This window comes from Meleagris gallopavo, chromosome 8 (assembly GCF_905368555.1).
Source record: "Meleagris gallopavo chromosome 8, MGAL_WU_HG_1.1, whole genome shotgun sequence".
In the NCBI taxonomy this organism is placed as follows: Eukaryota; Metazoa; Chordata; class Aves; order Galliformes; family Phasianidae; genus Meleagris; species Meleagris gallopavo.
Window position 1 is genome coordinate 9,883,936 of NC_139411.1, and position 24,217 is coordinate 9,908,152.

The 24,217-nt window shown below is 36.5% G+C and overlaps 1 protein-coding gene and 1 non-coding gene across 6 annotated transcripts in view; one reads left to right on the plus strand and one right to left on the minus strand.

Annotated features, from left to right (window-relative positions):
- CTNNA3 (catenin alpha 3) overlaps nt 1-9,421 on the minus strand; it is a 422,209-nt gene extending 412,788 nt beyond the window's left edge. For 4 of the 5 annotated variants that reach the window (XM_085230255.1, XM_085230251.1, XM_085230252.1 and 1 more), the window contains exon 1: nt 4,626-4,778. In XM_085230255.1, the coding sequence (XP_085086381.1) occupies nt 4,626-4,650 (25 nt within the window). In that variant the 5' untranslated portion in view covers nt 4,651-4,778. Of the gene's footprint in view, nt 1-4,625; nt 4,779-9,299 lie in introns of those variants that run through there. The other variant, XM_031554365.2, reaches the window with a different exon arrangement.
- A 14,041-nt stretch (nt 9,422-23,462) lies between these two features.
- Nucleotides 23,463-23,544, plus strand: TRNAS-UGA (transfer RNA serine (anticodon UGA)). Its single transcript has one exon. It is a non-coding gene; the product is annotated as a tRNA-Ser (tRNA).
- Nucleotides 23,545-24,217: the final 673 nt, after the last annotated feature.

Sequence of the window (24,217 nt, forward strand, 5' to 3'; positions counted from 1 at the left end):
AGGGAGAACTGGAAGGGAGCAACTATATCACCAAGAAGCACTTCAGTACAGAAAAGCAACAGGAATCAATCCTTTCCCATCAGACTGGTAAGCACTTTGGAATTGAAAACCTACTAGAGACAGAGGCAATTTTAATCCTTTGTTTGTTTTTTTTACCAGTACTAGCTCTCTATCGTGACTATTAGTCAACAAAAAATTGTTTTGCACTCCACAGTTTAATATGTCCTTTTTTCAGAATCTCCTCGTGAAGTAGAAGATGACCACACAGAACTGACCCAGGAAGAGAGGGATGCAATTAAAGAGGCTGTTTTGTTGTTAATGACAAAACAACATAAAGATTTTTATTAAATATGAAAGCATCACTCATTTAACAGGTAAAACTACAACATGGCACACATGCACTCTGAGATCAAAACTGGAATGTTATACAGAAGGATGGTTTCAATTACCTGTATTCAGAAAAATACTTCTGAAATGCTGACATATCTAGAACTAACCACTTTCCCCTCTAACCTTCATAGGTTAGTTAGTTCCAAAGAGTGAAACTAGATCACACAGCTGAATGCTATCTCTGAAACATTCAGAGAAGGAAAGTCTCCATTAAGAATTGGGCATGACTGCTTATTTCCATGGGAGAATTAAGTTTCTAGCATCATTAGAAACATTTCAACACTTAGCCTTGTGTTTCAGTAACAGAACGCTGACAGGCAAACCAGTAGTTGGAAACTCTATCTGGCAAGAAAACTGCTGCACACAAAGACATTAAACTGAACTAATTGATCTAAGAAGCATCCAGTTTTAATCCATGTTATTTATTTCAAATCCATTGAAACGTTTCAATGAAGCTGTAACCATACGGAAGTTTTACTACTTATTCAAATTAGGCCTGTGATTCATTCCTAGGCTCATCCAGTCACAGAACCAGATTTGGTCTGACAGCTGAATGACTTGAAATTATCATTGACATAAGACACAATTTGGCTCATGACTAAAACATTCCTTTAACATCATTATTATTACACCCACAATCCTGACTACTTATAAGGAGAGCATAACTCAGGGAAGAAATAGTGGGTAAGTAATCCTAACAGTATCTGTTTATTCTTTCCTTCTGCTAGGACTGGATTCACTGTTTCAAAGCTCAAATTTGGTTCCTTTGAGTTGTAATTCCAACAAGATTTTTGAAAATGAGCAATGACTTTCTAAGACTACAAAGCTTTGTAAGGAATAAAACATAGGTTACACAAATGCTATTTTTATTTCTGTAATATTTTCATGCTGTGACTCCTTCATTAATTGTAGCACACGTCCAGCTTCATAAATCTGCAGTTAACTGTTCTACACAAACACAAACACTGCAATGATTAGATTACTTTTGCCATTAATCATAATATCTCAATGGCATTCAGTCTTGGAAAAGGGTATCTTGAGTGTGAAGTATTAAAAATAATTCAGAATTTTCAAAACAAAGTGGTTCTAAAGGGTAAAAGTTTTATACAGTTTCTGACCGTATACTCTAGACAATATATAGTACTTTCAGAACTATAAAATTGCAAAATTAGTAAAATATTGTAATCAATTTGTCATAACAGAGTGTGAATGCAATAAAGCAAGAAATAATGCATACTCTATCTGCTGTTCAGCATAGGAACCAACAAAAGACAAACACAGTCATTCAGAGGGCTTCATAAACCCATAATTTAATACACCATGAAACTGCAAAGTCACCTGGTTTCCTTACATTTTGCGCACAAATCCTAGGTGATCTGAACTATCAAACTGGAGTTTCTTCTTGCAGCTTAGACCAAAGACATCCAGTCTGTACTCATTCAAGCAAGCTTTCTTTATACTTTTTATCAATAGTGATTATTACTCTAAATCTTCTTGCATGGTTCTTCATATATGAAAACTAGAAACAGAAGTGAAACCAAGTTCTCAACTATATAGTTATTTGGAAAAATACTGAATGTATAGTGATTTAAGTTTCTACCCCTCAATAGCGATGGATTTAGTACAAACTGCAGACTCAGAAGGCTAACACCTATCAGCTGCATCCTTTTAGGAATGCAAGGAAGAGAAATTTCTCTGAATTTTCCTTTATCTGCAAAGTTCATCAACACTGCAACTTGTCTATAGGTATAGCTACATGAGAGACTGCCAGTAACTCTCCTGCTAATAAAGCAGATGCTATCAATAACCTGGAACATAGGTTCTCACCAACATTTAGACTTCCACACACATACTTGAATTGAAGACATCAAAAATTAGTGGGAGAGCCTCTATAATCTATTAAAGTGAGCTTTCCTCTAGTACCAACTATTTTATTTGAAAGTTATAAAATTATTCAGGCCTCTGTTTTTCTTATCTTTAAAACTAAAGTGTTTTGGCAATTAACAACTTTTTCAAGTGCCATAATAAACCGGTAGTACAAGCATTTCTGGTTGACTCTGCAGCACTGGCACAGAGGGTATATGGCACATCTTTGCCCACCTGTCAGCATGTTGATACAGCCTAAGAACTTCCATGCATAGAGCAGAGAAACATCAGACTGCTGTGTTTACCCCCAAACAAAAAGTCCATTTAATTCAACAACTCTCCTCTAGATTCATTTGGATAATATCCAACCACATCGTACCATAACCTTGAAAAAACGTTTTCTCCTACTACCCGCACTTCATTAGTTCTTCACATTGCTCCAAGGAGTCTGCTCTCTACTCACATAAAGACTCATCATTTTTAATGATACCGCTGGTTCACAATTTTTATGTTTGACATAATTTTCAGAAACTTCCCAGTACATGAGTATTTTTTTAAATAAATCACAACAAATTCAATCAGATTACATTGATTCTGCTGTGAATTTCTTCTGGACCTGATGATGAAAGATGAAAGTGAGTAGGTAAGAACTGGTTGAAAACAACACTTCATGCTTCTATAGAGATTTGAAAAACTCACAAGATGATTGTCAGGTTATTTTTTCTTCACATACAGCCACACTTCAATTTTGTAGAGGCTTCCACTCTATTCACTGATAGAAGGGCATTACTAGCCATTTCAATCAAAATTAAAAAACGAGACCTTTGCTGCTTGCAGAGAGCTTCCCCCTTTCTCTCAACACACCTTTCTCTACTACATACCACCTACAATGATTAGATCTTTTCTAAAATTTGGCAAATTGGTTGTAATTATAATCACTTTCCACTAAACTATCTCTAATTTATACAGTGTTACAAATCCAATTCCATTTCTTAAGATCAGAAAAACCTCCATGTGCAGAGAATTTACCTTCTCTGTGTTTGTAAATTTTTAAACCTTAACATATTGCCTAATGGAGATATTTTCGGATATTTGCCTGGGGGCAAGCCAATAAATTATCATTAACTGAAAATCAATTGCAAATTTTGCTTTATTGTTTCTGAAAATTTCATTTATATTCTAAAGTATAAATGACATATTTAAAGACTTTGCTACTGATTCTAGTTGTTTAGGGGGTTTTGTTTGTTTTCTCCTAATAATTCTAATATATATATATTATATATAATTCTAATATATATAATTCTAATATATATAATTCTAATATATATAATTCTAATATATATAATTCTAATATATATAATTCTAATATATATAATTCTAATATATATAATTCTAATATATATAATTCTAATATATATAATTCTAATATATATAATTCTAATGTTCTTTTTAAGCAGACAAAATAGGAAAATACACTTGCAAACAAATGCAGTGAAAAGTGCAAAACTGTACATTATTTTGACACTGTTACCACTTCTTTAACTTACCAGACTCTTGTCAGTATTACTTACCATATAAGTAAAAAAGCTTTTTGGGTTGATTTCTGTTTGTTTGTTTTTAATAGAGACATGTATAGAGGGCAGCAAAGAAAAATGCTGGCAGTATAAATTATTCTGAGCCTTTTTCTAACATTTCCACTTCTTAATTAAGTAGATAAATTTTAGTGCCTCCCTCAAGATATGGGGAAAAAAAAAAAGCTAATTTTTTTTTGGGGGGGGGTTAGTTTGTTTTTGTTTGTTTGCTGCTGTTGTTATTTTTGTTTACTTCTGACATGCATATACCTACTCCCATAATAACACGCACTCTAAATACAGTACAGATCATGACTGCAAGATGTTTTGTTAAAAGACTGATTTAACCTCACACTTGGTTGTATTAACCTTTACAGTAGGCAATTTCAGCATTGTAGACCAGAAACTCTTACAACACTTAGGATGTTAAGCATGTGTCACCAGATACAGTTCTGATGTTTCCAAACATCCAGTAAAACAACCACCTGCACTCTTCTACAAGTGCTGCAAACTTGAAATAAGAACTTGTCCTGTCAGCAGATGTGCCCAAGCTGAAAATACTGAGTGCTGTGGATTAAGAAAAATATACTCTTGAAAAATAGTTAGTTTCTATCAATTTGCAATACAGTCAAACACAGTACCTGGACTTTCTTAGATCAATGTGAAAGTAAACCGTATGCAGACACAGACCAACCAGTTAGAGTTAGAAAGCAGAGCCACAAATATTCTGCAGAAATTAGAGAAGTTTAGAATCCATTTCCTGCTAAATCAGTAGAAAGCTAACAGCACATCACTCACCTATGCTAGAATACAAACGGTCCATATTCAGAACTAAAGCAACTGCCTATATAATATCCTTGTGTTAGGGAGCTTCAGTGCAACTGTTTTGGCTCACTATTTGGCTTCTGAGGCATCTGCAAGGGACTGCCTGACAAGCTCTCCAGTGTATTTCAGGATGACTGACAGGACATAGTGGCTGCTAGAAGGGTGGCAGGGGGATGGGCATCCTTAAAGCTATATACAAGTGCACAACTACACAGATATATATAGATACATTTAAAAAAAAAAAAAAGATTAAAAGCCTTCTATTAAAATTAATTTTCAACAATTAAATGACATGAAATGCATCACTACTCATATTTCTAGTGCTTATTTCTTGTAAATAAATAATAAATAATTTCTTCTTCTTTCAGCAAGGCTATTGTTTTCCCATACATTCTGGTCATATGCCAGATTCCATCTCAAGGCAATGACTCAGACCAGCTTCTGAACTGGACAGCAAAAGGATTCATAAGGCTTTAACCCAATCATTTGACACCAAATTTGTTTTCTTTCTGTTGTATGTTATTCCTCACTGGCATATAGTGTCTTATCCTATCAATTTCATTAGAGAATTTCAGAAGGCCCATTGCCTTCTGAAAAATAAAGGGAAAAAAAAGGAAGACAAGAAAATATATTAAAATAAAGCAGGATGGATGACTACTTGTAAAAAAAATACACATACACAGGACACCTGAGATTTCTAAGACATAATGCATTGCTGAGATGTGTAATAGAATGTTTTATTATTTGGTCTTAAATTGTTATTTATTATATAATTATTTAACAGCTCTATCAGCTGGCACCGGCACCATTTCAGGAATTAAATTTGTTAGCTTTTTTTGCTGGTGAGTCAGTACAGTGAGAGTAAATCAAATTTTATAAAAGTAACAAAAACAGTGACTGTATTTTTCCTAAATCCTTTAGATGATACTTGAAAAAATAATTTCCAGAACGGGGAAGAAAATCTGTTAAGATGTACTAGTTGGATTTGCAACATAGCAGCATGAAATTTCGTGGGCCTGGCCACAGACTGGAATGGAGCAATAGATGGGAAGGATAGCATTCATTCAACACTGGAGAAAATCCATAAAACATGTGGCAATAAAACATGTATAGGGATTCCTATACAAAGCTGCCAGGTTATATCTTAACTACCTCAGATTTTTTCATTTCTTATCATTAGCAAGAGAAAACATCTGCTAATGCAAAGGCAATTGAAAAGAAAGAATAGCCAGAGAACTGGAAGGTAGCAAGATCAATTATTAATTATATTTATTCACTGCAGGCTACTACCAGTCTTAGCACGTAGATACAAATTTACAATGAAGTAACCAAAAGATACTTTTAGTGCTGAGAAAGAAAAAAAATTCAAAATAAAAAAAATACTGGGTTCACGTAGTCCAGACTACATTCTCTTTAATACACTGGCCACCTTCTAACACATCTGAAAAACAACTGAAATTCCTAGGGAAACAAGATTTCTGCCAAATTCAAGGTAACTCTCAGTATAAGTAAGTAGAGTGGCATACATCATCCCTTTAAAAATGAATCTACCAAGGAAAAGAAAAAAGTATTAGCCTAGTCCTTACTGGGTACAGGAGAATAGGTGAGGAATAGGTTATGATCTAATTGCAAGAAAAGCTTTACTTAATGTTTATAGAAAAAAATGTTTTAGTTGAGGAACTCATTATACTTCAGTTGGTGAACATCTTTCAAAATGTCTGATGTCTAGTGAGACATCAAATGATGAATTTTCTCTGGATTATAACATTCCCAATGCACTCTTTTCCTTGCTAAAAAGTTGTGTCTACTTCTCCCATAGTGCATTCCATCAAATCTCTTTTTAATGTAGAGGTTATCTTTCAATTCCACACAAGGGAACAGAATCTGAGATAAATTACTTGCTCATAATCACACAGAATGCCAGAGGAAGAATCAGGGACAGAATCTGGTGATACAACTGTCCGTCTAACTGGAGAACCTTACTCCTACAAAATGCAGCCAATAAACAGGCTGGGAAGAGTAAATCATTTCTGAACACATCTTGTAATATAAATCTAGAGAATATAATCTCTTCTTCCATATTCAGGTCAAAGTTACTCAGATATTATTATTTCTTATTCTTAGTAACATCAGCTAACACATTCTTCTACCTTAAATATACTATCAAAATTACTGCCTTGTTTGCATGCACTCTATCACAGTCAGTTGTAACGCAGTGACGAGTTCTAGGAGACATTCCAGCAGAGGTGTGAATCCTATAGTCTGATCAGCTGCACAGAGTTGGCTTTGCACTAGCATGCCAGACTCTGTTCTTCAACCAGCAACAATCCACAAACGTGTGCTTTAGTCCTAAGTCTACAGCCACGACAAGGAAATCCTCCTCCACAGAAGTATCACTGAAGAAACTTACAGGCCTGATGATGATCACACTATATTAGCAGTAAACTAAATAGAAGTGACAAAGGAACCAAAATTATCCTACTTAGTTTAGAAATATTTTAACAGCCCTATCTTCCTAACACTTCTTCCAAGGTACTCTTTTCCAAGAACTGAAGTCTTTTGTCCGAGAACTACAGTGCTAGTATTTAAGATTTTTTTAAAAAATTATTTATTTCAGAAGGAAAAACAAAAAGGAAGCTGTGCAACAGAGGCAGCATTTCCTTCAAAAAGAGAAGGTTTTCATTATGCTCTTCAGACCCTCTCCAAATTCTTTTCTAAAAACTTTTTTAAAATCTTTTGACATGAGCCCCTGTTCTATTTTCACTGCATGCACTTTGAGCACTGCACAAACACCCTTTCTTGTTTAAGTGGCACACAGTTGGTACATGGATGACTATCTTGTGCTGGCAACCATAGTTTTAAAAGGTTTGGCTCCAAGCCCTCCCCTTTGTTATCACTTTTAAAGTGTTCCTATCTCTACTCAGAAACAGAGACTCTGTTTAAATAAAGTTCAAGTTGACCTTTCACTAAAAATAGAATATTGTTCAGTTCTTGTGTGGGAGGAAAAAAAAAAGCACCAAACATTTACCATTTTTGTTATTTGACAGTTATATATATAACATTTACAATGTTTTGCTTAACAGATACCTATTACTTACTCAGTTGCAATGGTTTAAAATGCTTTTCTCTTGGTGGGGCTGTTACTTCTCAAAAAATTTTTTGTTTCATACCCATGCCTTACACATGATGTTTCACTATCATGTTCCATTTTAAGCAACTATTTTCAAATTAATATAGTTTGTAAAGGTGTGCACTTCGTTTTCTCCAGTGACCCAAATAATGTAATTGTTCTCCATTGCTGTCTAATGACATGAACAAACCAAATCCAAAATTAATGCTAGCACATATAATCAGTGTTTTTTAAGAATGTATTAATTTATATATATGTGAAAAAAATAATCTGTTTGCAGAAAGCACACCATTTGGGACATCCGCAAGCAGCGCATCAGCTAGCATCTACAAAGGCTTTATCTAGAACAACAGGGACAAAGTGTTTAATCAAAACTGTAATCCGACCACACCTACGTGCAGGAATGTACAGACCTCAGACTCTATCCTAGTAACTCTTATACATAGTAACTCTTCCAAGGAGGCTCCTGGCATCGCATGGCACCTTACTGATTCAACCAGTTTCAAAATGAAATCCAGCTCAGAAGAGAAACACTATCTAGTAGATTCACCACTTCTTCTAGAACAGAAATAACAACTAAAGATTATTTTGTCCCTTTGAATGCAAAAGAAGTTGAGGATGCTCCATCTCTGGAGATTCAAGGCCAGGCTGGATGGAGCCCTGGGCACCCTAGTCTAGTGAACGGCAGCCCTGCTCACAGCAGTGGGGTTGGAACAAAATGATCTTTGAGGTTTCCTCCAACCCAATCCATTATATGATTCTACAGTTCGACCCCCATCCTCATTCTAATACAAAAGACTTCAGCTAATGAATAATCCTACAAAAAATTTCTTTGTTCCAAGGCAAATTATTTTCCTACTATTGACCAATCAATAAGGAACAGGAGAGAACAGCAACAACTCATTGTGTATTTTTTTCTAAATGCCTGACACCAGGCCTAATTCTTTCCTGTTGCAGGTATTTTTGGCTTTACTGGCTCTGAACATACCTCACATTTTAATAAGAGGAGCCCAAATGTATTCTACATAGAGAAAAATGTTCTAACACACACAAAGTTTTTGAAATATGCCAACCACTATATTGAATGTGACAGCACTACTTAGAAATAAGTGCCTTCTTACCTTAATATCGAATAACTATGTAAAATTGTCTTGTACAGTATTTTTAACACCAAAGTTATAAATGTATATTTATATAAGCCTTCCTAGCATTGGAAACAATATCCAGTAAAGTACAAAGAAGCAAACGAAACTTAAGAACACAATTCATTTAACAATTCACTATTCCTTTAACAGTCCTTCCTGACTTTTTTCATAAATAGAAAACACAAAAACATTGCACAGCTTTGGCTACTTACTTCAAGTGACATGATCACAGTGATTTTGAGTATTCGGAGTATTAAACAATATCATGCTTTATCGTTCCTTCTCTAGAAAGTGAATTATTTAAGTAACTATAGTTCAATTCTCAGTTCTTCTACTAAATGGAAAATTCCCTTCATTTCTCTTCAATCTTACCTTCCAAATGAAGAATCTAACAAAAAATCCTTGAAAAAGCTTTGTGAAGAATTCCTCTTAATGCTGCTTGATTCTAGAGGCACTGATGGTAAGAGAACAAATGACTGACCATTCTTCCTTGCCTACAAGAAATAAAAAAGGAGTGGAAAATAGTCAAAATGGGGAGGGGAGTATCCATTTGGGACCTCCTCCTACTCTCTCTGTAAGTTTCCTTCCTTTACTGACAATTTGTTACCGTGCATAGTGCTTTAAGAAAGCTCAAGATCATTCTTAATCTTGAAAACAGTTTGTCACGAAGCTTTCAGACCCTAAATCAAATGCCATTGAAGTCAGCTGCAAAGTCCCCTCTGAAATCAATGAGTTTTATGTTGAAAGTGAGAGGGCAAAGCAGAACAAGGAAAGCAAAGGCCATTGCAGTAAAATCCAGGTCAAATACTGTCGCAACATATGTATTATGGCATTTCATACAAACTATAGTGTACACAAGAATCTTCATTTACATTTATGTCACAAAGCACTCAGAAGTTATTTCCAGATCAATAATCCCACAATTATAGTATTTTTCACCAAGGTAGCCATTTCAGTTACTCAGTGAAGTTTTGCTAAGTAGAAATCATAACAGCTTTGAGTACCTTGACATGTAGTGCACACAGAGTGCATGTTAAAAAAAAAAAAAAAAAGGAAATTTCAAAAGGGCAGAAACTGTTCAATACTTCTCTTTATTTTGATAGTCATTATCTATTTTGCTGCTTAAGATTTTAACCATTTTAAATCATGTAGTCTGAAGATTTGTATATGAGGTCTACGTGTCAGGCTGAATTTTCTTTTCTTTTTGGAAAATTTGAACCAAAGATGTTTAGCTATTTTTAGTTGGTTTGGAGGTGAAAAGGGCACAGACAGCCTGAAGGCTGAGATTATCTGACACCAGCTGAAGAGCATTGGAGAGGCTCAACTGGGTGAAAATAGAGAGACCGAGGGAATGAGAACGTATTCTAAGTAATCACAGGTAATCAAAAAGCCAGATTTGGAGAGACATTAAGAGACTGTACTAAGACAGTTGGAGGAAACAAAGCAAAATCTGTCCCATTTCAACCCTGTCATCCAATGGCTGACTGACTTCAGTTGCACTTTTTCCGTTTAAAGCTGCATAGAAGATTTGAAAGTCAGGCAAAAGATTATACTATATATAGATCATCTTATGGGTGATTTTTTCCCCATGCAACAGCATCAGTTATTCACAGAAAGGAAAATTTTCTAGATGATGATTTACTACAGGAAAAATGTACCTGGAGATGTTACATTAAATTTACTACTTCATTCTTAATTCGTTCTTCTCAGAATTTCAATATTTAAACTTGAAAGACAAGCTTTTCTTTACTCACCTCCAACTCAAGAATTTAGAAGGCACGAACAGCCACAGAAGAGAGCTAGACTAAAGTAAAGATTCAGCTTCCTGAGCCCTATATTAAAATTAAGATGTAATCCAAGCCTTAATACTACTAACTGCTCCTAATCAGGAGGTTCTCAGTGTTTCTAAGCTCTCCTATTTAATTCACTATTTGAAAGTTCAGAACAATAAAGGAAGTCACTTAACGACAAGATTCAAGGAAAACAAGTGAAATTAATTTAAATGTTCGCTACTCCATTTTTAAAATTCATTAGATCTTTCTAATCACATCGGTGCTTCTTTTCAGAAGTAAATTGGTGAAAGCAGAGCCTCCAAATTCTAATAGATATACTACATTGTAAAAAACAGCAGTTTTATTTCATGTCCTTTGTTCTGTCATTTCCAGCAGATAGTGTAGAATAGGAATCAGATGCCTACATTAAGCACCTAGTGTCATTTTAAATACTATGCAGTATTCATCATACAAGCCCCCACTATGCCACAAGCCTCCCACAGCCCTCGCCAGGGCTGGATATGGAGATGCTATAAGAGGCCAAAAGCATCTAAAATGGTCATAGACACACATGCTTCTGCCCTTTCATCATTCCCAAGTTGTCTTTATCTTAACAAACGCTCCCAGCAGGTTGCCAGTGTAAAGATTTTGCAACAGACCAGGTATGTCCAATCCATGCTGCAGCCTGCCCCTGGCCCTGCACCAGCATGGAGGTGGCTCTTCACCGCCAAGCAGCCCCATCCAGCTGCAGGTGTGCATCACTCAGCAACAACCAAACATCAGTGCACAATTGTCACTGTCTGGGCTGAAACCAGCACACAGGGAGGACACAGCGCAGCCTGAACTCAAGTCATGACAAATATTATGCATTTTGATATATTGGCTAAACAGTTTTGTGGACAGCAAAACATTTGCAGCCTTGCTTTCCATTTTTATTCGAGAACAAAGTTCAAGATTGAAAAAAAAATTTTTTTTTTGTAAATTTCCAATTCTATTTTCAGTTGAGATAAATAAATCACCCGTGAATTTTCAAACTAAATGCATAGAGTTGCAATCAGATATTCACCTCAAAGAAAAAGTGATCATCTCTCTATTAAAAGATATCTTATAAAAGTCTGGTAAAGAGACATCACAATCATTCTTTAATCATATCATTGCATTTTGGCAGTACGTATATTTTCTGGAAAGTAAAATTTCACCAAAAATCTCTGACAAATGCCTTGAGAACTCACTAAGAACAGCAGCTCTTCCATTGAATCAGATTGATGCATTAGTTTCACAAAAACAAAGTCAAAAATCCCCATAGTTTTATGTATTTTTATTGCCACTTGACAGATGGCAGCAGAGGGGCAGTCTGACAGAACGGCACCTGACATGGGAGTGCATATAAAACAAAGGTGTCTCATTGAATTCCTGCACACAGAAAAAATGGCACCCACAGACATTCACCAACACTCACTGAATAGTCACAGAGATCAAACAGTGGATGTCAGTGAGTGGTGCATTTCAGCAGTGGCAACAGCAGGTCACCTCCATTGGTACGGATTTTGACTTGTGCAGAATGCAGGCTCTTATTCATCACTGGTGCAAATGCACAGCTAATGATGGTGACTATGTTGAAGAACAGCGTTCTGTAGCTGAGAGTTTGCTCTATCAAATAGAGTTACTGTGCTCATTGTTGTAATTTCCATGGAAATAAATAGGAGGCATTAAATTCAGTGCAACCTAGGTAAATGTAGCCCAACTCCTCTTCACCCAACACAACCCAGGCAAGCCAAAATTTGGTCATCTACACACTAAGCAATATCAAAAGGTTTAACCCAAAAGAAAATAGCCAACAGCAAACACAAATAGAACCAGGCCCCCTAGCCTGCTAGGTCTGTCTACAATTCATCAAGGTCAGGTAACTTCAGAGATGCAGTCCAAATCGGCAGGTTTTGTGCAAGAGTTTAACAGTACTGAGCCAATAAAAATAAGCACCTAGTTACAGGTGGTTCTGAAAGTACTTTCAAATTTTGTTGTAGCAGCTGCTGCTGAAAGTTGAGGAGAGTGTTTGCACTAATACACCAGAAAAGGGACAGAAGTGATGGAACACATTTCTCAAGAGGGTGGATCAACAAGGCAAAGAAGGCACTAAAGTTATTTTTCAGTTACCCCCACATTAACACAAATGTTTGCTTACTCGTATGTTTATATCATTCTCCCTTTTTAAAATCCAAAAACAGCTCTGAGGCAAAGAAGCCAGACCCTTAACACTGAGAGACCTGGAAGCATTCAGCCTGAAGAAGAGAAGGCTGAGAGTAGACCTCATAACTGTTTCCAAATATGAGAAGTGCACTAGTCAAGTTGATTGGGGTGGACTCTTTTCAGTGGCATACAGCCACAGAATGAGTGGCAACAGGCAGAAATTAGAACACAGAAGTATCATACTAACACAAGGAAGAACATCACCGCCAATAGTGACTGTGCACTATCACAGGCTACCCAGGGACTCTGTGGAATCTCCTTCTCCAGGGATACTCAAGACCCACCTGGACACCTTCCAGAGTGACCTGCTGTAGGGAACCTGCTTTTGCAAGGGGTTGTACGAGAGGTCCTTTCCAACCCTGCAATCCTGCTGTTCATTATACCAGACTGTTACCAGTTGTATCTAGAAACGCCCCTCAGAGCTACATTCCCTCTTCAATAAGAGGTAGCATTCATGTACATCACATCTTTGACCCTGAAAACATCCCTGCTTCCATATCAAAGTGGCTGTCTTAGTCAACAGCCTAAGAAAGGTGCACTCACCTATACCCCTTATTTCCACCTCACGCATCCTACTCTGCCTCACCCTCCTCTACAGAAGGATAGATGTGTTCCTGCTCCACTACTTGACAAAACCCACTCAGATAGAGGTCATGCAGGGCAAATCTGCAATACACGTTGCTCCTTTCTGCACTCCTGCTCCTCAGCCCTCTCTGGCCCCACACACACCCACACAACGAGAGCACAGCTCGCTGTAATAACTGACGAGAGAAACAAAGGGAGGTGGCTGTGCCGTCTCCCAGTGAGGAACTCCAACGGCCCCGCACGCGCCACCTCTCCTAACGGCCCCGCACGCGCGAGAAACCGCCCCCCCCCCCTCCCTCCCTCCCCCCGAATCCCCTCAGGCGCTGCGGGCTGTAAGGAAACCCCTTTCCTCTGCTCAGATCGTGCTCTGACAGGTAATTTATTGAGGGAGCATCAGTCTTTTAGCTCACCCACTGCTCACCAAACTGCTGTTTCGTTAAAAACAAACAAACACACACTTATTTCAAGCCCTGTGATAAACAGCTTGCAGTTTGTTTGCAAACAGTGCTTGCTGAGAAAGCCACGGACCACTGTGACGCCTCCACTGCCAGCGAGTGGAAAACGAAGTAAATAAAATTTCCCTGTGCAGATGCTGCTATTGGCAAATCTTCCTGATAGCATCTCTTCCTAAAAGTAGCTGTGAGAACTGAATGTGCAGATTTGCAATAAGCCTATACGCAGGGTTTTATTTCAGTCAAATGTTCTATCAATATATATCTATTGCTCCTGATGTACACAGTTTGTCAGGTGGCAGGGTTTTCAGTTGTCACAGAATCTTCTCTTTGGTTCACAAGGCAAAATTCAGCTTTTAAACTGTACATTTCTTCTGTAGGACAGAATAGAATATTTTGAAATTCTGGACAGAATTTCACAGCTTCTGTGAGAGCCAGACCTAGCACCTCTAGGGAAGCACACTGGACCTTTAATAAACCTAACCTTAAATCATGGAACAAGGAGTCCATGCCTGCACTGGGGGGACAAAATCCCTAGTGCATCCCAAGCACAATCCCCTACTTGCCAAGCTGAGCAGCCATCCTGACTCAGGCTTTCACACATCTCACAGATGTGGGCTTCATTCCTATCGGAGCCAAATAAAAAGTGTTTAGCAGGAGAATGGCTGAGTCCAGCCCCACCATTATGGCATAGACAGGATGAGTGGCCACACACAGGATCTTAGTCTTATGCCTGGATCCACCACTGCATGTACAACCATGTTTCCTTAAAAAAAATGTAGGCTATCCTAGACTAAAAAAAAAAAAAAAAAAAAAAAAAAAGCTCACTTTTAAAATAAAATTCCTTAGCAACATCTCACACAACTGCAGCAACTTCTTTTGTTATGCCATTTAAACTACTTCAAAAATTACTCAAAGTATTGTTTTCCTTTACAGCACGTATTCCTTTACAAACAGTACATCTCAATATTCCAATAGTCCACTTGCCCTCAACTATACCTGTAAGTAAATTCAGTAATTAGTCTTTTCTTTCTAGGTTCAGCTGCTTTACTAATTTATTTACTTCTAATGGAAGTTCAGGAGATTCAATATATTTCACATTTCTACATTCTTATTTAATCAGACTAATCAGAACTGCAATTCAATTCATAAGCTATGATTTTAGACAATCAGTAGATAATATTATTTAAAAATAGCCTGCATACAAGGCAGTAATCAGTAGTACTGTGAAGCCATGCTGTATAAAATTAGCAGGGTGGAAGCTTGTGTGACAAAATTAATCATATACCTCTGAGCTGTACAAATGAAACGGCAGTGCCTGCAGTTCCTAAATCAATTTTAGGTCTTTTGGGAATCTGCACACAGAGAAGACACAAAATCTCTAGATTTCTATTGCCTGAGATTTAATTCTTCAAATTGTCCTTTGAAATTTTCACGATGAATATTTTTCTTGAGCAGAAAACGTATCTTATGAAGGTGATAGAAACCAAAGATTAAAAAGAATAGAACATTCACAGAGATCACGTGGGCCTCAAACAGTTCAACAACAGCACCTTGTCACTGTGTTTCTCCACTTGTAAAGCAACAGATAGAAAACATCAACAATGCAGACCTATAAAAATCAAGCTTTTAACTCTACCTTCTCATTTAGTGTTCCACAGATATCAGCAGAAAAGCAGAATGCTAACAGTAGATGTGTAATTAGCAGATCTTTTAGGTAGTGATAAATATGTAGAAGCTTGATTTGAAAGAAAGAGACTACTGAGCAAAAATGCTCATGGTAAATTGACTTTAAAAGGTGGTCAAAGTTGCATCCATTCTATCTGATACAGATATTTTGTTTTTCTACTTTCAACATCCTCTTCTGTAATGACTCAAGGTACACAAAATATTTGATTTTACATGTGTAAATAATTGCAATGGTTTATTGCTACAATCTATCACTGAGGCTTAATAGGAATTAGAGTAGTCACATGCACTGGATAACTGCAACCTGTCAATGTTACAGAGAAATTTTACTTAAAATACAAATTTGTATTTTAGGTTTAAGCCAATCAAGTGGGAGGTTTCCAGGTGACGGGATTTTTTTTCTTAATTGCTCACTATTGGCTCATTTAAACTCTTTTCTAAAGTATCTAGAAATATGGAGGTTCTAGCAAAAATCAGGGTATTGCCTTAGACACTGTTACAAGTTTTGCCACAATTCTTCTATTTATGTATTGACAATGAGAAAAATAGTAAAATTTGTAAAATTAGGCAAAATCATTGTTTTTCATTTCAACAACTGAACAGACAGTATATATTCACAGAAAAAAAAAAAATCTATCAGACTGGTGGAATTACAAATACCAATCTCATATTTTAAGGTTTGAATCACATAAAAGGCAGTAACTCTGAAGTAAATCAGGGTCTCCTTACATCCATAGGGATCTTTACAGAGAACTAGGACAAAAGTCAAGCAATATAGAGTTGGAGACAGAAGCATATTTTATTTTCATATAGATGGTAAATATATTATTCTTGATCTGCATGGACAGTGTGGCAGATGTATTGTGAAAGCCAGATGTAATTAACAGTTCTATCATGAGGGGGTTTTTTGGTGCATAAAGTAGCAGTTTCACATGCCATTTAGCATACTCAAGCCTTGTAAACATATCCGCTGGCATACAATATTAGAGTTATTTTCGTATCCACATAAATTATTTCCATTTAAATAAAAAATAATTAAAATTCATAGAACAACTGCAAATAGAAGCATAGAATATGCTTTTCATATAAATAAATCTCAAAAAATGCATTAAGGAAAAAGGCCCTGAGCCAGTAGTGCACTTCACACATTCCTGAATATACTAGAATTGTTTAATTAAAGATATGAATGCAGATAAACATTCAACTGCGTTGTCACCAGCAATGATGTTCAGTGATACAACTTGAAAATGTTGTAACAACAAACTGAACATTTCATTAAAAATAGAACAAGAACTATTAACACCTTTCTAAAAAGGCTCCCGAGTGTACAATAAGACATCTAAAATAAAAACTACATACAGTTTGTTAATGTTTCCAGAGGCAGATGAATGCTCTTGTCCCTATTTCTGTAACATATGTGAGAATGAGCCTGCTAAACAAGCAAGCTTATGATAGCAATAAATTCCATGGAAGCTGCCCAGCAGCTATTACATGCATTCAGTTTTGTCACCGACAAATTTTGAATGATGAAAAGTTCTATAAATCATAACTAGATCAGTGAGTTGCCTTTATCCTCTGTTCTTGGTATCTGATAGTTGCAGTTCAGTCCCAGAACAAATTCCATATTCACAAAAATTACAGCCATTCACGGCAGGAAAAGAAAATAATTTCACTGATAACCTTATAACCTTACATAGTGCTAAATCCGGAAAGTATTTGATAACAAATAATTAAGAAAAGCACAGCACAGGGTTTGAACTAGGAGAAGTAGTAGAAAATGCCCATGTCTTGAAGGAATAAATGTAACTCTTTTTTAAATACATTGTTCTAGAAATCATAGTGTGATGATACGCAGATTCCTTGAAAGCTGACAAGTCTATCAACTGCTTACTAGGGAAAATCTCACAAAGTATGCAGAAGAAATTATACTGGACTTGTACTGTTTCACAGGCAAAGTTAATTTGTTATAGCGGTCAGAACTATAAGCAGTGAAAAATAGATCTCATTTTATTAAGCATGTCATTCATGCTTGCCTTTGCTGCAAGCAGCAACAAAAACTTAAAAAAAAAAAAAAGTGATAAATCACTCTACTGTAAATAATTTAAAATTATTTTAAGATTAATCTATAAAAAAAGGAAATTAACCAGAAATAACACATAGTTAATCCTTTAGTCATACACCATGGAAATATAATTATTATGTTTAAGAACAGAAAATGACCCTTAAAAGTCTTTCAGTGATACTGGAGATGCCATAAGAATTCCCTAGGCTTAGAATACATCAAATACAGAATTTTAAAATACAGAAGTATAGCATTAAAGCATCATTCTGTGGTCACCAAAGTAGACTAATAGTGAGGGCAAGCAACAAAGCAAGAAGAAATTACTACTTGCTGGAGCTTAAAAACGATATCCTTTAAAGGCAGGCTGTGATACAATCTTATAGTTTCCCCAGAATGAAAGCAACTTTTGATTCTGTAGCTGAAACTGGTGCCCAGAACCAGAACCATTCCTAGGCACAAAGAATGAGAAATTGTAGCTATAAAGGATTGTCTGAAGTAATTTATTTTTTGTGATCATAAGGCTTAGGTATTCAGATTTGTTAAGCGATCTTCAGAGCTGACAGGAACAAGTTTACAGAAGGGAAAATAAGTATGTAGCATTATTTGTTATTGTTAGTCATTAGCTTTTTCAGTAATAAAACATGAAATTTGAATTACTTTAGTGTTAGTAGTACTATCTATTTTAATATGCAATCCATGTTGGATTTGTTAATTCGCGTGTATTCTTCATGGGAGATATAAAACTTACTCTTGAATATTTTAAGTTGCCCAGAAGTACTTCATTACCATTCCATTGACATTGCTGTAAATGTTTCTTAACGGGCAGAATCTAATTTAATTTTTCTGTTGCAAAGGTCAGATGCATATAATTAATAACTTCTAATAAAATAATTGCATTTGTAAAGTCATGCTTTTTAATATGAATAAATCCTGACATTATTGCATTTGTAAGGCAAAAAGAGATTGATTAAATAACAGGGCACAGGGCAAGAGAGTGAGAAGGGATGAAAGAAGCATAACCAAATGAAATCTGATGTCCAAAAAAAAAAAAAAAAGAAAAGAAAAGTGAAATGTTTAAGTGCTTGGGAAGCAGTTCTGTATTTGTCAAGACAACCGTAATATAGAAATCACTTAATGCTGGAGGATACATTTGGAAACTGATTATCACTTACATATTTTTGCTGCTGGTTGTTTATGATGATCTGTCCATATTTGTAATATAATTTTTGCAACACTTACTTAGAGAAGTTAAAGATATAATATTGGCAAATTTGTCCTATTACTGCCTTTATTTTGTGCAATTCTTGAAACTGCTTTTTCTCTCTCCTTTATTAATTCTAATGGCCAGTTCTTGCTAGTTCTAACTGATTAAAGGAGTAGGAGCTCCTTTGGGTGAAAAATTCTCTTTCCAAAACAAATTTATACATTGGGAAATTTTATGTTACCCTACGTTCATTTTCATAGAATTACAGAATTGTTAAGGTTGGAAAAGACCTCCAAGATTATCTAGACCAACCATCCACCTGCTACCAACGTTTCCCATTAAACTCTGTTCTCTAGTACCACACCTACGTGGCTCTTGAAAATCTCCAGGTACCACGACTTGACCACCTCCCTAAGCAGCCCATTCCAGTGCCTGACCACTCTTTCGGAGAAGTTTTTCCTAATATTCAACCTGAACTTCCCCTGGCACAACTTGAGGCCATTTCCTCTTATTTTGAATTTTGGCCTGCTAGAGATTCATTAAAAGCTCATGAGAGATATAAAAGCTTTCTTACTCTTTATGTTATATTTAGTACTATCTTGAAGAAAAATTCAAAGTACTAATGGTTTCAGTTTACCCTGCATTTCCTAAGTAAATATATTAAAATTTCATTTTTAATTAATTAATCTTTTCTTAATAACATAATACTTCCTGAAAACTGTCAGATGTAAATTGTATTCCCATTTAAAAACAGATGCCATAGGTGCAAAATATTTGACATCATAGAACCATATATTTATAAAGCAATGTTAAATGCGTGAATTCTGGTAATGAAATTAACCGTTTGTGTGCATAAGAGTTATTCTCACTTTTAGTCAATGATATATCAAATGCTTTAGTTAAGCCTTTAGTCTCATGCCTAGCTGTTTTCAGTGTCCTCCAGCAGATACTGGAAAGTATTTCTCAAGAATTGCTCATACCATTCTAAAATAGGTGAACTTAACTACCCACTAAAGGCAAGGATCTCCCTCCTTGTAACATCCATAGAAGGTGACCTGAGAAGCCAGCAGAGACATCCAGAAGTCAAGTGCCTACTTGAAAGCTGCGGAAGCTTAATCCCACTCAAACTGCCTTAGACTAGTTTTCTATTCCCCTCTCTCCTCTGACATTGCCAGGTTAGCCAGGTATCTTGGACTTAAAAATAAGGTAGTGAACAATAGATAGCATTCTTTATTAAGCACCCACACCTGGGCAAACACTGTAGTGCTTGACAAGTTGCCTGTTTCTTATAATTCAAGAATTAATTTTAGGGTTTTACTTCAAGCTTGTGCCTTTTTTTAGATATTGCTAATGCAGGCGTTCTGGGAAATATTTTTAGTTATTTCCTTTATATTGAGATCTCTCTCTCTTTTGGCAATAGTAGTTTTGTAGCAAAGTGCTAAAATTCAAATAGCACTCTGCAAATACCATTCCTCCTCCTATTTGACCATTGTTCACCAACAAAGATTGTGTGGAAGTACTGAAGATTCATCCTTACATGCAGTATCGGCAACGCATCCTACCTGCTGCTTTACTTGCAGCTTACACAAAGAACACTGGAGGTCACTCTAACTCAAGTATCAATTGGAGCGAGTGCTTTTTCAAGATTAAATTGAATGTAGCTGGTTAAATAAAAATACTGCATGTGTCATTTGCAACAACCTGCCAGCTATTGCGATTATGTTTTACTGAAACTGCATCTTTATCTCAAGTCTTGGATTCACGTGAATACAAAATACCTGCAACAGACATGTAAAGAAAAATTATGTTTCTTATATATTCTATTTAGGAAGTAAATTTTCCTAAATTCAAAATATAAAAATTAGACATCCCAAATTGTCAAACACAGGGGACATTGAGTATATTTCTAGACTTTCTTATTTTAGGACACCACATGTATATTTCAGATGTCTCTGAGTATTCATTTCTTACAACCTGGCAAAAGGGACTGGAGTGGTCAGACTATGTAGACTAGGGCATTTCTTAGTCAAGAAAGGCTTAATGCAGAGTAAGAGCTCTTGAGGTAAGTTCCTCATACTCCAGATCCAAATCCTCAAATCTTAATTTTCTTGGAAATGCATTGGCTTATTCCTGTATAGCCAACGCATTTCTAGGTAAACAACATGTAAGCCATCTTTAAGTCACCACACAAAACTGTGCTCAGGTATACAGTCCTCCCAAGGATATGGTCTTACCATTTGTGAGCTCAAACTGGGATTCTGTAGGGTTTTTTTTTTTTTTTTTTTGTGGGTTTTTTGTTTTGTTCCTTTTTTTCCATCAGATAAATTTGGTTTAAAGTAGCAGTTTGGATTTGCTGCCAATGAGCAGAGGGAGCATTTCTATTGAATCCTAAGGCTGAGTACAGTCTAAATTCTGCAGATGCTGATGTCTATAACTTGCCCATTTTCTCATACAAGGCACATGATTGTCTTTCCAGCAAAATTTTCGGTAAATTTAAAATAAACGTCTTGAAAAAGAGGTCAGGTTGAAAGTTCAAAATATGGTTCCATTGTTTAATATTGATGCTAATTAGCATAACTGATGAGACAAGAATTGTGCTATCACTGTCTGGGACAGTTATTAGCAACAGCGATCAAACAACAAGAGAGTTCTGGTGACATGAACATTTGCATATTACATTAATTATACCATTCACATGGATTTTGCTTGCAATCAAATCCACTTAATTAGTAATCAAAATAATATTTCTGATTTTCTCTTTAACTTTTTTTATGCAGGTCAGAAATCTCTCAAGATAAGTTTTACATAATTTCCATATTTTTTTCAGCTTGCAGTCATCGTGAGATGTATTAGCTATCCAGAATTCTTTTCTAAAGAAGTACGTTCTAACACTCGAGTTAAGAAAAAAGATTAAAGAAAAATGCTTCTTTAATATAATACTAATGTACAGTAGTGTACAGAGTTCTGCAAAACTGCTGTAGTATTACACTTCCTCAATAGAATACAAGAACTGTTTGTGCAGTCTAAAAACAAAGGCATTTTGACCTAGAATTTAAGAATGATTTTACTGCTATGTTTCAGTTTCCCCAGAAATGGCTACAACTATTACCAAATCTCAACTTTGATGTACTACAATTCAGTTCTCTTTGACTCTGAGTAATAGAAATGTTCATACATTTCTTAAAACAAGTTACTACTTGTGTGGATTTCAAGTAGTCTATTTTCTGTAACAGAAATGAATCTTCAGCTTATTAGTACAGAAGTAAACAGCTTTGCTCTTTGTCCTCACATCCTTAAAAACACTGAAATAACATTTGTACTACAAACCCCAACAAGTCTTTCCAGGCACTTACACCTGAAAAACACTTGTTTCTCCATCAACACGATCTCTGGCTGTCCACTTCTATTTATTTTCTGTACCATATACAACTATACTTGGTCATACTGAAAGTACTGTTTTTCTTCCTCTTGCTCTCCATGCATTTGCTATTTACTGAGGAACTGTTATTTACATAATAATGAGAATGTGACACAATCATGTTTTTCACCTTCCTGAATATGCTACTAGATATACCATGGGCTTATAAGAACAGTATCTTAGCAGGCATCACATAGCTTGTGCAAGCCTTACCCAAACAGACAAAACTACACAAACAAAATAAAACAGACTCCTAATAGCTGCTGTCAAACACAGAAAGATAGAAATTCAAGAACTGCAGCTTTCTAACTGTATTAACTCAAATTCAAATGATAAAAAGCATTTACTATGTACTGCTGGAGTAAAACAAGATCACTGAGTTCTTTAGCACTGTGAAACAGCTGTGCTTTCTCGTGTTCAGCTCTCCTGCATATCCCCCAGCTCAGGTTCCATAGAAAGGCCCTAAAAGCTAGCAGGATGAGCCTATTTTAAGATCTGTATGAACTTTCCCCAGTACCAAAAATATTGCTGGCTTAACAGATTTTTTAGATCAGTAACTCGTACAAAATAAAACGGGCCAGGGTGGAATTACACCTAGTACCACTTTGGCCACGGGTTAAAAAAAGTCATATGATAGACCACTTTTTTAATACCTCAAAGAACAGAATTAGCAAAAAACAGAAAATGGTATAAAACAACACCACAGTAAAAAACGCACATCCTGAAGCATATGCAGTTCATAGGCTCACTGCTGAATTCACAGCACTGCAGAGGCTCCCGAGCACGCCCGATTTTCAGGAGAAAATGGAGCCTCTTGTCGCAGACTAAATAAGCCAGCAGCACGGAAGCTGATGCTTATTTTCCCGAGATTTATTTAAAATAACCGAATCCGCCGCCAAACGCAGCGCGGGCAGAGCGAGGGCGACAGGGCGCTGCCGAAAGCCGAAGCAGGACGGGCACCGCCTGCAGCACTGCTCCGCCGCTCCGTTTGGGGCGGGGCGCCGGGTTGCGGCAGCTCCCATTGGCAGCCCAGCGAGCTCGGGGAGGGGAGAGCCGCAGCAGGAAGACTCGATAAGGATTTGTGCCCTGGCGGTGTGCTACGAGAAGCAGCGATGGCCGAGTGGTTAAGGCGTTGGACTTGAAATCCAATGGGGTCTCCCCGCGCAGGTTCGAACCCTGCTCGCTGCGGCCCGAAGGGGCTCTGTTTTTCTAGGTCATTTTGTTATCTTTGTTTCTCGTGCCTTCTTTCGCTGCTGAACGTGAGCTTATTCTCCTGCAACCCATTAGGTAGTGCTTTCTGAGCACTCCTTTGCTTTTATCAAAACAAAACCCAAAAAGCAGTATGTCACAAGGCAGATTTCCAACATGAGAACAAAAAGCACCAGCAGAGGAGAAGGGCACTGAGCTCTCTCCCCACAACTCATCACAGCTTGGTCCTCTGTGGCCAGAAGAGGCAGTGCCCTAGTGCAGAGCTGGGGTTGTTCTCCTCCACCGTGTCCTACAGCTGATAAAAACAAGCAAGCATTTCCCAGCAGCAAACTGCTCTTTACTGAATGTATTTCCTTCATCACACTTTCTTCTTCATGAAGGAAGCTGGGCTGATTGCTCCCATATTTCCAGTAAGGGAATATGGTGTCATCTCTTCTTATCATTTATAGTTTTCTGCTCATGTGCACATACAATTTTAAGAGTGAGTTTCAAATAACAATTAAAGAAGAAACACCAAAACAAATTCCTTTTCATTTAGAAGAGCTGATTTTTTTTTAATCCTTCAAGAATGTAATGGTGTTTTTTAACTTGAAGATCACACACATCCTGTTAATCTGGAACAGATGTGAGAAGCTCTGTTTTGTATAATGAT